General features: G+C 43.4%; 1 protein-coding gene across 5 annotated transcripts in view; it reads left to right on the top strand.

Moving 5' to 3' along the window:
* Rgsl1 (regulator of G protein signaling like 1) overlaps nucleotides 1–16,494 on the top strand; it is a 63,638-nt gene that overhangs the window by 32,898 nt on the left and 14,246 nt on the right. For 3 of the 5 annotated variants that reach the window (XM_059280107.1, XM_059280110.1, XM_059280109.1), the window contains exons 12-16: nucleotides 5,555–5,748; nucleotides 8,006–8,123; nucleotides 9,025–9,136; nucleotides 11,732–11,861; nucleotides 14,048–14,225. In XM_059280107.1, the coding sequence (XP_059136090.1) occupies nucleotides 5,555–5,748; nucleotides 8,006–8,123; nucleotides 9,025–9,136; nucleotides 11,732–11,861; nucleotides 14,048–14,225 (732 nt within the window). Of the gene's footprint in view, nucleotides 1–5,554; nucleotides 5,749–8,005; nucleotides 8,124–9,024; nucleotides 9,137–11,731; nucleotides 11,862–14,047; nucleotides 14,226–15,414; nucleotides 15,810–16,494 lie in introns of those variants that run through there. The other 2 variants (XM_059280111.1, XM_059280108.1) reach the window with 2 other exon arrangements.

Raw genomic sequence — 16,494 nt, forward strand, 5'->3', positions numbered from 1 at the left:
TGTTTATTTTAAAGTACTGTGTAACATATATTATAAAATGACATCTTAAAACTATCAGAGACAACTTTTTTAAAAAAATTGTTTATATATAATTATACTAAATATATATATATATATATATATATATATATATATATAACTTCTATTATTCCCTTCTCATCAAACTTGTTCTGCTTAACCTGCTCTTCTCTACTTTTATTTTTTTTTTACTCTGTGTGTGTGTGTGTGTGATATCCAATACACTTAGAGTTACTTGCATGAGAATAGGTAAGAGTTATTTACCTGATCAAGGGCAAAGTACCAGTGGCTAAACCACTAGGGACTATGACTCCTCTTCTCTCAACAACTGTTAACTGCCTATAGCCCCCAGGGAGGGGTGGAGCCTCACGAGACCCTCCCCGACCCACGTCTTGGCATGTTGACGGGCCTGGTCTCCTACGGGTCTTGCGCAGGTCACTACTGATCTTGCGAGTGCACAGGTGCCACAGCCATGTCATGGTCAAATGACAGACAGCGCTTTGCAGTACTCTTTGTCCCCGGCCTCCTACACTCTGCCTTCTCTTCTGAGATGTCCCCTGAGCCTAGGGGAGGGCTGATATCAATGTTCCATTTCGGGGTGAGCACTCGTCAGTGACTTATTCTGAACATTTTGATAATTATGAGTCTCAACATGAACTCTCACTGTCATGGACACTCTTCTACATTTCCTGCATAGATCTACTATCATCAACACTGTAGATGAAGCATATTTTGTCGAGTCCTGTCCTTCCTCTAAGCATTTACATTGTCTCTTATGTTTCACTGCTGTAAATAGCACATGTACCCCATCCTCACAACTGGTCTCTCACTTCATGTCTCTCCATTTTCTAATCAGTCTAAGAGTCCATCTCCACTGGGAGAAGATTCTGTGGCATTTCCTGCATAGGTAACACCTGTCTTTCTTTCCACTTCCCTTAGCACAAATGCCACTTAGACATGAAAAATTCCCCAAATGTTACATCTGCTATAATTCCCTGGTCTGAAACTGCATCCCCAGGGACCACCACCTATGTGCTACTTTTTAGTGCTTTACACTTTAGGCATGCTTCCTCCTTTCTTGACTATACTTTTCTCTGAGGCCAACTTATTCATTTTACTCCATTTTTGCCTAATTGCTAGCTACAGGAAAAGTTCATCTCTAGATTATGAAAACATAATAGTATACAAAAAGGCAGTCAAATCTCTGGGAAAATATTTTGTATAGAAAAAAAATGCCCACCAGAATGCTACTGTTATTGGAGCATTCACCAGTGGTTGTGGATCTTCTGTCCGTTCCAAACACTCTGAATAACACACACACACACACACACACACGCACACACGCACGCACGCACGCACGCACGCACGCACGCACGCACACACTTGGATAACGGAAACGGTTTCCTGACATGCAGTCACCTATCCCTCCTGCTGTTCTAATCTGTGCTCATCACTGTTCTCTACTCAGACCACAGAAACATTTCCAACTTAGTTGACCACAAATAATACAAGTCTTTCCTAAATCCTGGAAGTCATACAGCCCATGACGTAAGATCACAGCCAGAGTCAGGGACTCCACAGTCACAATTCTTCTAAGCTTGTCTCTAACCCCCATTCAGTGTGAGTTATTATTGATCATATGCTTGTCTTGGCCATTCTAATGATATAGAGGATAATGCTAATATAATACATATCATACTAATAAGACAATTCTTATCCCTTTCTATTTGTTGTTTGCTTTTTTCTTTTTTCAAGACAGGGTCTTATGTAGCCCTGACTCTCCTGGAACTCATTATGTAGACCAGGCTGGCCTTGAACTCACAGAGATCCACCTGTCTCTGCCTCCCAAGTGCTGGGATTAAAGGCATGCACCACCACCAGCCGGCAGTTCTTGCTCTTAATCTAAGACATAAACTAAGGAAAACGCAAATCTGACTTTTAAGTATTGTGATAAAGTTTTGTCTGATTCCTATGAGAGCATAATAGAAAGAGAAATAAATTTTGAGTACAGATTTTAAAAAGTTAGACTATAGGGAGAGTTCCTAAACTGCATGTAGGAACTCAACTGCATAGAAATGGGATCATGTATAGGTTTGGAATCCCGGATAGAACAAAGATGGACCCAGTTAGCTACTTTTCTTGGCTTCCCGTAAGGCCTGAAAATTTTAATTAAAGATGAAAAGAACGGTGCCTGGAGAGATGGCTCAGTGGGTAAGAGAACTTGTTGCTTTTGCAGAGGTCCTGAGTTCAGTACCTAGCTCCTGAATGATGCTTACAACCACTAGTTTCCAACACCTTACTCCAGCCTTTGCTGGTACAAGACATACAGGCATTAACACAGCCAAGCAGACAAAGCACTCATACATATAAAGCAACAATGAATATATCCTTAAAAATATTTTTGTGATGGGTAAATGCACAAAAATATATTCAGTAGTAAAAGTATAAAATGTAATGTGAAGCTCCACAGCTCTGTTTTGAATTACTATTTGGACTGTACAGAAGGTCACTGGGACATACAATCTTTGAAGGGTCTGGTTAGTTTCAATGTGTGACTTTTTATTATTTGCATCCTTTTTATTATAACATTTAAAATAAATAAGAAGAATGAAAGAGAATTTAAGAAAAAGTAGATCAGGTACCTTGTGGAAACACACCGTGGAGAGCAGTGCTCTCTAGAATTCAACCCAGTGAGTCAATTAAAGAAAAATAAACTAGAAAAAGCCAATAAAACCATCCACAGGAACAACTTGGGGAGAGTGAAGAGTGAGAGAGAGTGGGCTTCACCTCCAGAGATGCTACTATAGTCACACAAAACAAAACCAGGGAAGCAGAGAACGCACATGGGGCAGGGAGCAGACAGAAACTGGTTCTGAGGAGGTTCCTATTTGGACTTGACAAAAACATCTAAGAAACTATTCAACAAAGTAAAGGAAATTGTGTTTAAGGAACTGAAGGAATGTATGAAAGCAACCATTAGTCAACTAGAGATAACCAATAATGAGACCAGTTATAACCCAACCAAACTCAGATCTGGGTTAGAAAAAGCATAACACCTGGATGAAAAGCTTGCTAGGCAGAATTGGCAGAGTTAGTCTGGAGGAAGAGCCAGGGAGCTAGAAGATGGATCAATAGACATGATCTAGTCTGGAGGACCAGTTCCCACACAGCAGAAGAAGCCAATCCCCAATAGTTATCCTTTGACTTCCATGTGTACCATGAAACACACGACACAGGCCGAAAGACAGACATGGACACACATACAAACACACAAAAATAACAATTTATTTATAATTTTTTTTTAAAAATCAGGACTGAAAAAAAAGGATTGTACAGAAGTTGAGATTGTTAGGAAATCGATCAAATTCAACAACTTAATATAATAAACCTCTAAAAAATGCCCAAATTTCTAAAAGCAGACTCAAAGACAAGCTGAAAGTGTTGGTAAATCTATAGCAATAACAACAAAATTGAAAGATCCAAAAGAAAAAAAGTAGTAGTGATTAAAAACTAGGTCTCCTTCAAGCAGCATCAAAAAAGTAGTATTTTTACCAGGTGTAATGGTGTATTATTGGTTGTAGTATTAAGGCAACTCCATGAAGTTAAAAGGGAGGTTTATTTTGTGGGGTAACTTAGAAGTGAAGGGATAGTTTACAGGGTCTGGGAAAGGTGTAGTGCAGTCCAGTGGTGTTCTCTGGAAAACTCTGCTCAATCTTCTACCCCCAGTGTCTAGGATCCAGGAACCAAGAGAGCCGGCACATCCGGATCTGGGGTCTTAAGGGCTCCTGTCTCGGCCCCACCTTGTAGGCCTGACAGTTACTGAAGCCTCAATGGGGGTAGTACTTCCAGGTCAAAGCTGGATCAGCTACCCACTGCAGTGTATATCTTTAATCCCAGCATTTGGGAGGCAGAGGCAGGCAGATCTCTGGGAGTTCAAGGTCTACAAAGCAATTTCCAGGCCAGCTAGGGCTACACAGTTAGACCCAGTCTTGAAACAAAAACAAAAACGTGATAGGTGTTTGGTAATTTAATTTTTTTCATATAGCAGAGCATGGGCAGCATCACTGGAGAACTTTGTGAGATACTTAAAGCAAAGACAGTACCAACATCACAGTTGCTCTTTGAGAAAACAGAAGTAACTTTCACTTATCCTATGAGGCCAATATCATCCTGAGTCTCAAAAGAGAGGCAGCATAAAAAAAAAAACACACACACACACACACAGACTAGTACTTCTCTTTGAATCTAGACATACAAGTGCTCAACAAATAGCAAACTAAATCCAGTAACAAATAAAAGTATCATTTAGCATAACCAATTGGAATTTATCTGGGTAACACAAGATTGAGTTAACATCCAAAAACCAAAATAACATTCTGTATTAGTTGGGCTTCCTGAGAGTAGCAGAGCCAATAGAATGAGTGCATATTAAAAAGAGACTTTTTTTTTTTAGATTGTCTTATACAGTATAGCTGGAGTAGTCCAGCAATGGTCATCTCACACTGGAGAGGTTGAGAACTAAGTAGCTGCTCAGTTCACAGGCCTCCGGAGTCCCAGTCTGGTACTGAAGACATGGAGACTTCCTGGAGAGTCACTGGTCCTCACTCATTTGTTAACCTGCAGAGGCTGATTCTAATGTCAATGAGGAACTGCAGCAGTAACCATAGATGATAACAGTGAGAGTCAAGACAAGTAGGCAAGAACAAAATTTCTCTTTCATTTCCCTTCTATCTGGGCTGAGGCTGGAAAGCACCACCTTTATTTGGGATACGCCTTTCCACTTCTGACAATCTGATCAAGTAAACCTCTCACAGCAGAGCCCAGTGACTTACCTTTTAGTCAATTCCAGATCCAAGCAATTAGATGACCAAGATTAACCATCACATATACCACATTAAATAAATGAGGTAGGGGGTTGGGGATTTAGCTCAGTGGTAGAGCGCTTGCCTAGCAAGCACAAGGCCCTGGGTTCGGTCCTTAGCTCCAGAAAAAAAAAAAAAAATGAGGTAGAAAACTTACATGATTATCTCAATTGATACAAAGTCTCTTTACACCATCTATTCATGATTTAAAAAAAAAAAAAACTTTCAAAATGAGAATAGAAAAAAAGCTATCTCATCCTGATAAAGGATATCTATCAAAAACCTATTGGTAACATCCAACAAAATGGCATACGTACATAAAGGAGATGGGTAAACTGGTCAAAAGATGGGTACGTGCAGAGAGTTTCAAAGGATAACTGTGACGTAAAATGAGATTAAGTGGTCAGTTAAAGTTGGAGAGAGGAGCAAATAGAGATAAAGTTGCACCATGCCGGTGAAGATGAAACCCCAGCAGTACAGCCTATTCAGAAAAGACTGCAAGAGAAAAGGAAAGAGGATTGTGGGTAAAACATTAGCGCTAACTCCATTCAAGGAGCAGCCGGGCGGGCGTTGGTGGTACACCCCTTTAATCCCAGCCCTTGGAAGGCAGAGGCAGGCGGATCCATTTCCTATTCGGAATTCTCCACGGTCACCAGCACTGCTCTGTTTTCCAGGAACATAACAGAAGTCCTCCTAAATTCTCCACACCTGGAGTACTTCCGGGAGTTCCTCAAGAATCGGAAGGCTGAAACCCCGTTGCAATTCCTGATAGCCATCCAGAAGGTCATGATGGAGACGAATGAAAAGATCTATAAGAGTGCTTTGGAAAATATAACCAAGACTTACTTCCACAGCAAGGTCCCTCCTGGTATGCCTCTCTTTCTCCTGATTCTCACTTCAGTTTCTTGGGAGGACAAGTCTGGGAAATAGCCTGGCTCCATGAGAACCCCAAGGGGAGTCGCTACATGGGAGAAATATTGAGACTGGGAGAATGAACACAGAGAACAGTACTCAGCCCAAAGGCATAATATTGGTGAAAGGATCCTCGTGTAAGATAAATCCATGTACATGCTCATTAATTTCACTTCATGTTGGAAATCGAACCTTAATCCCTGGAGGGTAGAGAGAAAGTGCTGTGTTTTCTAGACAAAGAAAGTAGAACATGTTGAAGTTAACCAGCTTTTCCTATCTGTGGAACTTCAACACAAATTCAAGTCACATGATCATCAAATCAACTAGGGTGGGACTAGCTCTAAGCAAACAGGTGGTCCTTTCCAAGCACAGGTACGAAAAGTTGAGCTGGAGTGGAGAACGGTCTATCTCAAAATTGTTCATGAACTGTCTTGTTTTCCTGTCTGAGGTAGTGGTAAGCTTGGCCCATGGGAATTCCTCTTAGCTGGAAGCTGCAAGTAAAGTATTAGCTTATAGCTTTAGAAAGAGGGCATGAGCAACTGCGCCCGGCGAGGTGAGAGAGCCAATCTTCCTGCTGTCACAGAGGAGCAGGCGGAGTTTGTGTAGGTGGGGAGGGGGCTCGCTGTTTGTTTGTTTGCTTGCTTTGGTTTTGTTTAATCCAGGACAACGGTGTAAATACCAAATTAGAAAAAGTTCATAATTAACAAGTCTCTCTAGTTCATTTGTTCGTTTTGAAACGGGGTCTTGCCACATATTCCAGGCTGGCCTGAAACTCTCACACGTCCCACGTCTGCCTGCCACCTGAAAGGATTTACAGACGTGCCCCAGTCCAGCATGCCACAGTTTGTGGGTGCAATCTGAATGTGGTGATAATGAACTCGGAATCACCGATACTGCCTTGGGGTCACGTTGAGGAATTATAAGAAATTATAAAGTGCTTACCCTTGGTGTAACTTAAACAAGAGGGAGCCCAGCTTTGACTTCTCTAATCTCCCTGTGTCTTTCCTCATCCTCTGTCTATCCGTTTGAGTCTGAAGGCTTCTTGTGAATCTGTCCCTGTGTCCGCGTGTTCCTGTATGTGTCCCTAGCAAAGGGTTTGCTCTCTCTTATTGAACAGCACAGAAAGCACCAGGAACAGGGTACTTTACGGAAATGTTTAGCAGTCTTACAAAGGATGGAGTCACTGATTCTAACGGAGTCCGCCTGACCTGGGTAACAAACCATCCAACGCCATAAGCAATATCCATACACTGCTCCAACATTTATGGTGGACATTTATTTTATAAAGCTGGTTTGGTCCTATTTTTCTGTCCTCAGCAAATGATTATCATAACATACATACACACATGCATTAATCTTGGAACAGGAACGTGGCAAAGTACATGTTTAAGACTGCAGCTGTGTATTAGCTTCCCTTGTTAAAATGAATTACATGGGAAATCTAAGACAAGGAAGGTTAGTTGTTACAGTGTTCCCTAGGGGCAGGTTAACGGCCTAAGTACACAGCTCTAGTAGTCTTAAGCCTTAAGTGACCTCAGGTGCACTGTTAACTCTGACTGTGCAGCCCAGCCAACACTCCTGACTTTTAGAATGGAAGAGATATTTTATCATAATACATTGCCACATATAAGTATTTATTTACTGACTTTCAGTATGAGTTCTATATATAGTTATTTGGGGAGTCTCAAAGAGAAAGGAGCATCTAGATGTTCCTCTGATACATTTTCAAGTCTCATTAACCAGCCTTCCAACCTCTGAACATGAGGAGCACCACGCTGCTGCACTCGGCACTGATATTTGTGTCTTGGACCCTCCTTCTGCACCCAAAGATTACATTTTCTTCCTTCCCTCCTAAGCCTCCCCCTAAACTGAAAAACTTCACCCCAGCTACAGAAATGGATTTAAAATTTAAGATTTCATTTCCCTTTAAGCTTTCGTCTTTGAAATGGAACTAAGATGGTATTTTGTCTACAAAAACCATTTCCCTTAACATTTGAAATATTCTTTAGAGATCTGTAGATTGCAGAAGGCTCGGAGTGAAGCCGGAGCAAGAACAGAGGGCCGTGAGACTTTCGCATGAAACGGCCAAGCAGGAAGCAGAAATGACGCTCTTCCCCCCCCTTCAGGAAGCAGAAATGACGCTCTTCCCCCCCTTCTCTCTCTCTCTCTCTCTCTCTCTCTCTCTCTCTCTCTCTCTCTCTCTCATCATTTAGAAGAAATACTGCAGTGCAATGCTCCTCTTATGAAAGAAATTGTTCACATGCGTAACATCACCACCACCACACTGCTGATGCTCCAGGGCTACGTCATGAAGTCTCTGGAAGAGAAGTGGTGAGTATGCTCGGAGAAGGCGGCTCTTTCTGGAGTTGCTTCCTGGCTCTGAAAAGCCACATTAAGCAAAGGTCTCTGAGTCCTCACAGTGTACTGCCAGAGCCCTCCTCCAAGAGAAACGCCGAACTTACTTTGAAATCTCCTGCCTGCCAGCACCAGTGCAAAACACACACACACATACAAACACACAGACACACATGTGCACACACAAACACATACATGCAAATACACACACAAACACATATGCAAATATACACACATGCACACACATATGCACACACATATACAAACACACACACATATACACACACAAATACACAAACACAAACATACATAAAACAAACACACACATACATAGGCACACATACATACACGCAAACACATATACAAATACACACACATAAACACACAAACATGCACACACAGACACACATACAAACACACATATATACACACATACACATACAAACACATACACAAGCACACACACAAACACATATGCCTACACACAGACACACATACAAACACACACATATATACATACATACACACACAAACACACACAGACACAGACACACACCCACATATACACAGACACAATACACACAAACACATATGCACACACACATATACACACTCAAACACATATGCACACACAGAGACACACATATACATACACACATATACATACACACACACAAACACACATATACAAACAGACACAAACATACACACACACACACAGAGGATAAGGAAGAATACAGTGTTAAGAAGACAGGCTGATTCTGTATAAGATTTGGGATAGCAAGAGGAATGTAGACGCCAACTTGAAACAAGACTGTCTTGCTGTGTTTCGTGAGCCATGGTTTTGTTTCTTTGATATTCTCGGTCTTTCTGGTAGGTTTCGAGAGTACCAAGAAATGTTCCCACCGCGTCCTTTGGAGTTGGAAAGTGAAATACACTCTCCCCCTAGGAAGCCCTCAAAGTCAACGATCCACCTGCAGGATTCCCAGGTCAGTGAGGAGGAAAGAAAAGCCATCGTCAGGTGTGGGAGCCCGTTCTCGGGTTCCTCGTGGCTTTACCCAGCAGGTCCGCATAGAGGATGATTAGACCACAGGCCTGAGTGCAGGTGTCTGAGATGGTCTGCACTTGGCTGTGCTGGGGGAGGAGGTCTTTTGCTCCACCCCTTGGCGTCTCTATAAAAACCCTGGGGCAGAGACAGTCAGGGCCCGTTGGAAAAGGTTCCAGGCCCTCTCGAGGTTATCCTTTATTTTCTGTCTGTTTATCTCCGCAAGATTCTCCGCAATAAATCCTTCTATCTAATATTTCCTGCTGCTCGCACTCAAGAAAACTCTGGGGAACTGTGGGGGTGGTGGGTAAACACCCCACAGTCAGGCACTGTTGGCTAGTGGAAAGATGACCCCTGTGGGGCCGTTGGATGTGTCACTGGAAGAATCCCTCTGGGGTATGGGGGTCGTGTTTTAAGCCCCATTTTACTAAAGGATAATCTGAGGCTCAGAAAAAGTATGCTGGGAAATCCCTTTCTGGTCTGCCCCTCTGTCACCAGCCAAGTGACAGGCACAGGGTTAGATACGCAGGAATGAAAGTGTTAGTGTTTCTGCTGCCCGTGCTTACTGCGAAGGTATGGGTTGGCCGTCAGCCAAATGGTTCTCTAATCTTCCTGCGCCAAGATTAGTCTGACTTACACATCCAGTCACTGGCAACATAAGCCTCCCCTCGTATAGGCCTGGACCAAGTGTCCCACCGACCAGCAAACCCCAGAGAGACAACGTCGATGGCTGGGGCCGAGAACGCCCATTCCTTCTTCCAAACACAATTACCCCTCTTATCCTTTGTCCTGCGGGAAGAGAGAAAGAGGGAAGAGACAGGAATGGTACTCAGGGAGGTCTTTTCATGTGGTTTGAGTTGGTTTGACAGAAAAGTCTGAGGCGAATTCTATCAGACTCCAAAGATGAAATTAAGATAGAGCTGAAAATAAGATTTAACTCCAATACTGTAGACACGAAAATGTGCTGCTCTTTTTCTTTCCCCGCCCCTTCTGTGTGCGAACCAAATCTGCCAGGTCACCATGAGTGACTGGATGTTGGAAAGGATCTATGGAGAACCAGAGAGCTTTGTTTGAATGTCAGCTCTTCCAGGTCAGATAGAAAGACACCAGATGTTCTCACCGCCTGCTGTGGGCCACACACTTTCTCTCTCTCACACACACGCTAAGGCTCACCACAACCCGGAAGGCTCTTGTTTTTGTCTCACACAGGGATGCAGAGCAAGTAAACTGGCCCAAGTTACACATCTTAGGAGAAGCTAGGCTCTACTCTGAAAGTCTGTAGCCCCCAAATCCAGTGCAAATCTGGTGTTTCACCACTGGCTCCCCTCAGCCACGTCTGCCTTGATCTCTCTCCTCACAGTCACGTCTGCCTTGATCTCTGGTAGCTAGAGTTTTCCTCCAGTCCTGCCTGGCCCACAGTCAGGACAAATCTCTCTCACCTGTCAGTCCCACAGCTGCTCAGACCCAACCAAGTAAACACAGAGACTTATATTGTTTACAAACTGTATGGCTGTGGCAGGCTTCTTGCTAACTGTTCTTATATCTTAAATTAACCCATTTCCATAAATCTATACCTTGCCACATGGTTCATGGCTTACCGGCATCTTCACATGCGGCTTGTCATGGTGGCGGCTGGCAGTGTCTCCCTGACTCAGCCTTCCACTTCCCAGAATTCTCCTCTCTCCTTGTCCCGCCTATACTTCCTGCCTGGCCACTGGCCAATCAGTGTTTTATTTATACAGAACGATATCCACAGCAATCTCTCTCTGAGAACTGGGGTACAGGAGTGAGCACTCCCATCACAAAGATGCTTTTTGGCTCAATGTATCTTTTCTAGAGGCAAGTGAACTGGAGAACAGCCTCCTCATGCCTACTAAAGGAGTGCAGGAGCAGAATCCATTTGCTTGTGTGGGGGAGGGGACAGAAGGGTGGGAGTGGGTATGTGTAAATTCTTTTTTTTTTAATTTTTATTTATTTATTTATTTATTTTTTGAGACAGGGTTTTTCTGTGTAGTTTTGGTGCCTGTCCTGGATCTTGCTCTGTATTCCAGGCTGGCCTTGAACTCACAGAGATCCTCCTGGCTCTGCCTCCCAAGTACTGGATTAAAGGCGTGCGCCACCACTGCCCAGTGTATGTGTAAATTCTTAGGGGTTAGAAATGAGTTTACTCATTTCTCTATTTCTGTAACACTTTACCATCTGCTAGCTAAGCTTTCCTTTCCTCCTGTGAGCAGAAACTAGTCTGGCTCCTCTGTTCCTTCCTGTTTGGAGTGCTGACCCTCGCTGCCAGAAGGCAGTGTGGGAGGAGTTTGAGCAAAGGCTCTAGGACCACTGATTGGAGCTGGGTTCTTCTACTCACCGACCTCATTGGAGGCAGACTGACGAGTTTCCTCACCCTTGAAATGGGAGCTCAAAAAAAAAAAAGAGTGTCCCTTTGGAGAAGGGAGGATACTATGTAACCAATAGCAGGTCTGCGGCACACAGTAGGTTCTTGACCAACAGCAGCCCTACTAATGGATGCCCCTTTCCTTCCCCCCAGAAGAAAGGATGGATAAAAATGATCAGCTTCATCAGGAGTTTTTGCAGCTACCGCAGATTCATGAAAAATCCCAAGAAACGCCTACAGCTTCTAGATTTTATCCGCCTGGAAATGTACAACACCAAGGAGAGTGAGTCACTCCCCTGCCATCATGGCTAGCCCACGTGAGAACTCAGGCAGAAGGATTTGGGTCAGGCCTGCATTAGCCCCAGTGAACAAGACTACAGAACCTGGGTGGCCAGGCCTGCCGGGATGGTGAGGCTTCTCAAAGAGCCAGCAAGTGTGGGAAACAACTTAGAAAGCTCGCACTTTAAATGTGTAATCTTTATTAATTCTTTGAGAATTTTGTACATGTGTACAATATAGTTTGATCATTGGGCTCTTGCTGGTTCCTCTCAGATGCACTCCCTCCCTCTCCAGCCTCTCCCAACGTCATGTTTTTACAGCCCACCAAGTCCTGCTCTGTGCCACCGTCTACCATAGTGCGGCTCTCTTACCAGCGAGGACTCACGCTTTCTAAAATGACTTCCTTGCGCTGTTTTGTCTGGTCTTTTAAAATGTCTCTAAAGTTTGCCCGGCTGTATAATTACTCCATGTTATTAATAAAGAGGCAACAAAATTACAAGAATATGTAGGACAGAAATGAAAATCTTTAGAGATAACATTGCCAATGCTTTGAAGCTTACATTCTGGTTGTAGCCTACATTCTGAGGATATGCATACACATATGTGTGTATATACATATATATATATATATATACATATGTATATATATAAACTTTCCATTTATAATTTGCCTTTTTCTTTAGTGTTCTATATTGAACATCACTTTCTGTCAGTACACCTCTATCTGCTCAGCTTTTGACTGGCATAAATTGTCCATTGTAGAGATTTATTCAACTGCTTCATCCATGAATAATTCCTTCCTTCATGACCATTGCTAAGAATGCCTTAGGGTGTGTACTTCACCAGGTGCTGAGATTTCAGTGGTAAAGATCGTACCTACCACTTTTACTTGTGTGAGTTTAAAAGGTCACTGTAGGCCTCCGTTTCCTCACATAGTAAGTTATGGGCGTAACTATCCTTATCTCACAGAGCTGTTGTGAAGCCTAACTGAGGTGATAACTTAGGCATCTTTGAACTATGCTTAGCAGTACTTTGCAACAGAATAACTGACCAGTCTGTTGTCACTACTATGTAAGGATGAGTGACTTCAATAATGGTTGTAGCTGGACCCTAGTTAGTACTGGCAATGGTCTGGGAAGAACACCTCTGAAAACATGACATGAAGTTGAGTTTTCAGGAGTGAGCAAATTAGGCAGGTACAGTGGGAAGAGTGTATGCACAGAACCCTAAAACAAAAGTAAGAAGATAGTACAACCTGGAAACTTCAAACAGACTGCTTGGACTAGAGTTGAGATGGGGAAAGTGCCTGAGATGCATGGAAGAAATCGGCAGTGACAGGTTATATCTCTCTGGACTTCTGGGTGGTTCTAACATTCACTCAAATGTACAGTGCTTCTGTGGAAGAAATACCTTCAGGAACCACTGCGCTAGTTTATACTCCTTCATATTCTCACCAACATAGATTATGGTGTACTTTTAAAACTCTAGCCCTAACTCTCCTTAGAGCCCCCAGCTCAGTACCCTCTGCCTGTGGCACTGTGGCCTGAGTTGCTTAGGGTCCCCGCCATGCTGTTATCCATCTCTCTACCTACTCAAGGTGCTGATAACTCTCCTGATAAAGGTCTAACCCCCGAGAGTCTGTCTGGTGGTCCCTCGGAACCCTGAATTTGAGATCTTTCATTCTCTACCTTAGCTTTCTATTCGCCTTCCCTTTAATAAACTTTTCTTTAGTTAAGATGTTTGTTGTTTTTCAAATTCCCACCTAGATGCTAAACATTGATTGCTCCCTGATAAACCCTGAGTAACTCTCCATCAGAACCACACTCCCATTTGAAAAGTTGAGTCCGCACGCACAGTTTTTACCTTCTCTGCAGAAAGCCTTATAGATTAGCTTGGTCACAGCCGTGATTGTTTCTATTAGGCAAGTGCCATGAAAACAGCCTTCAACACTCAATTGCTTTTGTAATGAATTAGTTTATTAATTATCTTTTGCTATGGGTGTTGTCACACACCTCAGCAGGTGACTTCTTCAGCAGTCATTCGAGTATGAGTGAGAGGCTGCACGCAGGTGTAGGGCATGACACTTATAACAGGTACAGAACATGAGTCCAGAGAGGTCACGCCCAGGGTGAAGGACCTGAGAGAAATATGATCAAACCAGATGGTAATTCCTTGTTGTTTCTCTGCTAGATTTCTCTGCATCGCCCACCACCATATCAATACGTCACACCCCCGTATCCCCTGGAACCCGGAGCACAGAACAGGAGAATGGAGAAACAGTCCTTATAAAACGCCGGATATTTGGACATAGAGTTATCACTATCAATTTTGCCATTAATGATCTATATTTCCTTTCTGAAATGGAGAAGTAAGTTCCCATCTTTCTTTCTTCTTGTGGATTTCACGTTTAAAACTTCCCAGCAGGGGCTGGGGAGATGCCTCCCAAGCATGAGGACCTATGGGGTGAGGTGAGGGGAAACTGGGCACAGCAATGCAGATCTATAATTCTAGTACTGAGAAGACAGAGGCAGGAACTTCCCTGGGGCTTGCTGGCTAAGTAGCCTGGCCGGAGGTGAACTCCAGGTTCAGTGAGAGACGACATCAAAAGCCAAGGTGGAGGGTGATGGAGGAAGTCACAGACCTCTCTCTCTCTCTCTCTCTCTCTCTCTCTCTCTCTCTCTCTCTCTTGTGTCTTCTCTGTCTCTGTCTCTCTCTGTCTCTCTCTCTCTGTCTCTCTGTCTCTCTCTGTCTCTCTCTCTGTCTCTCTGTCTCTCTCTCTCACACACACACATACACACACACACATACACACACTCACACACACCCATCCCAGCAAAAGTGAGCCTTGACGTTTCAGAGCCACAGTGATTGGCATGTGTGAGAAGCAGTGATTCAGCTCAGCCAGAGAAATAGTCCTGACAGGCTCTGGGGCTTCTGTCACCCCGTCGGTTTCCACCCTTCTCTGGGTCCTACAGGTCTCTCTCTTCAATGTCCTGGAGATCCCAAGGTTATAAGCCACTCACGTATCGATGGTAAATGGATTGTTTTTCTCTATTTATAGATATGACAGAGGTTGTCTCCTGTTACTCATGTAACACCCACGGACCAACAGTTCTTTGCTTAAAACCAGAGACTCTTATAAGAGAAAGTGTGTGTGTGTGTGTGTGTGTGTGTGTGTGTGAGAGAGAGAGAGAGAGAGAGAGAGAGAGAGAGAGAGAGAGAGAGAGAGAGAGAGCATGGGTATGCATGAACCATTAAGTAGATGTGCTAATGCATATTCACTCACCGGCCAAATTTCAAATTTAAAGTCAACCTACCAATAGGCAGTCCATATATCTTTCTTGTATAAACTCTAAATTATGCTCCAAATACTGTCAACCTACTCTAATTTCAATTTCTTAAAAGTGGAACACGGGCTGAGAGATGGCTCAGGCTTTAAAGGCCAGACTTACAGCCCCAAATACCAAAGTGGAACAAAACTGTAAAGGTCACTCGGAAATAACTCAGTACTTCTGGATTTTGTTGTTTGTTTGTTTGTTCATGTCTGTATTTTGTAGGCGCAGGATCTCATCCAGGGCCACACCCATGCGAGGCAAGAACTGAAGAGCTGAGCTATGTTCCTGATCAAACCCTTCTGCTTCCCAAACTGACTTTTTTCAGTGATTTAAATTTCCTTTGCTGTACCTGACTGAACTGTTTTTTTTTATTTACAGAACCTATAGTACTTGTCTTTGTTACAACATTTCAGAGAATTTTTGTTCTTTTCTCACTGTCTCCTTCTCTCTCTCCTCCTCCTCCTCTTCCTCTCTTTCTCTCTCTCTCCAACTGGTATGACTCTGTAGCCCAGGCTGACCTGAACACAAGACTTCCCTGTTTCCCAAGATTGCAGTTACAGGTGTACATCAGCATGCTCTGCTCTAGTTTATTTTCAATAAACTTTAGAAACAATCAAGCTTTTTCCTTTTAGATGCTGCTCTGTTGTATGAACGAGTTAAAACTTAGAGTAAAAAGTACAACAGAGAAAAATATTTGGAAAAAAATTAGTAACTCCTGGAAAACATTCCCACTGGGAGAAGTAGAAGAATGGACTAAGGAGAGCACACCGGTCTATGCTCACCATGCCAGGGATGCCAGTTAATGAGACTCTCAGAAATGTAGAATATCCAGTGTTAACACATCAGGGGACTTGGGCCCGCTGTACTCCACGGAGGCACTCAGCTCAGTTCTAAACACATTCACTGATTGTCTTCTTATTGAGCACAGGCTCTGTCATCATAGACATGTATGTCTATCAGCCCACAGACTCAGGATGCAGACAGGACACGCATAAAAGGTGGGGAAGTCTCTTGGGATGACAGGTGCTGGGTAGAATTAGGCACAGGGAATAGAGCTAAACAATGGGGAGTCCTCAGGCATAGTGTCTTGGCCTGGACCAGCCTTCTCAGGGCTCCACACAGGGTCCCCAGGGGGAGGACCAGGGATGGACTGCAAAGGCTGACCCAAGCCAGCCAGCGTGTTAACGGCACAGCTCTTCTTCACATCCCTCAAACTGAGAAGCAAAAACAAGGTCAGTAAAGAACATTCCTTAGACAGCAGAATTGCAGGAAGCTCAGAATATCTCAATTTCCCCTTTAGCA

This window comes from Peromyscus eremicus, chromosome 15 (assembly GCF_949786415.1).
Source record: "Peromyscus eremicus chromosome 15, PerEre_H2_v1, whole genome shotgun sequence".
In the NCBI taxonomy this organism is placed as follows: Eukaryota; Metazoa; Chordata; class Mammalia; order Rodentia; family Cricetidae; genus Peromyscus; species Peromyscus eremicus.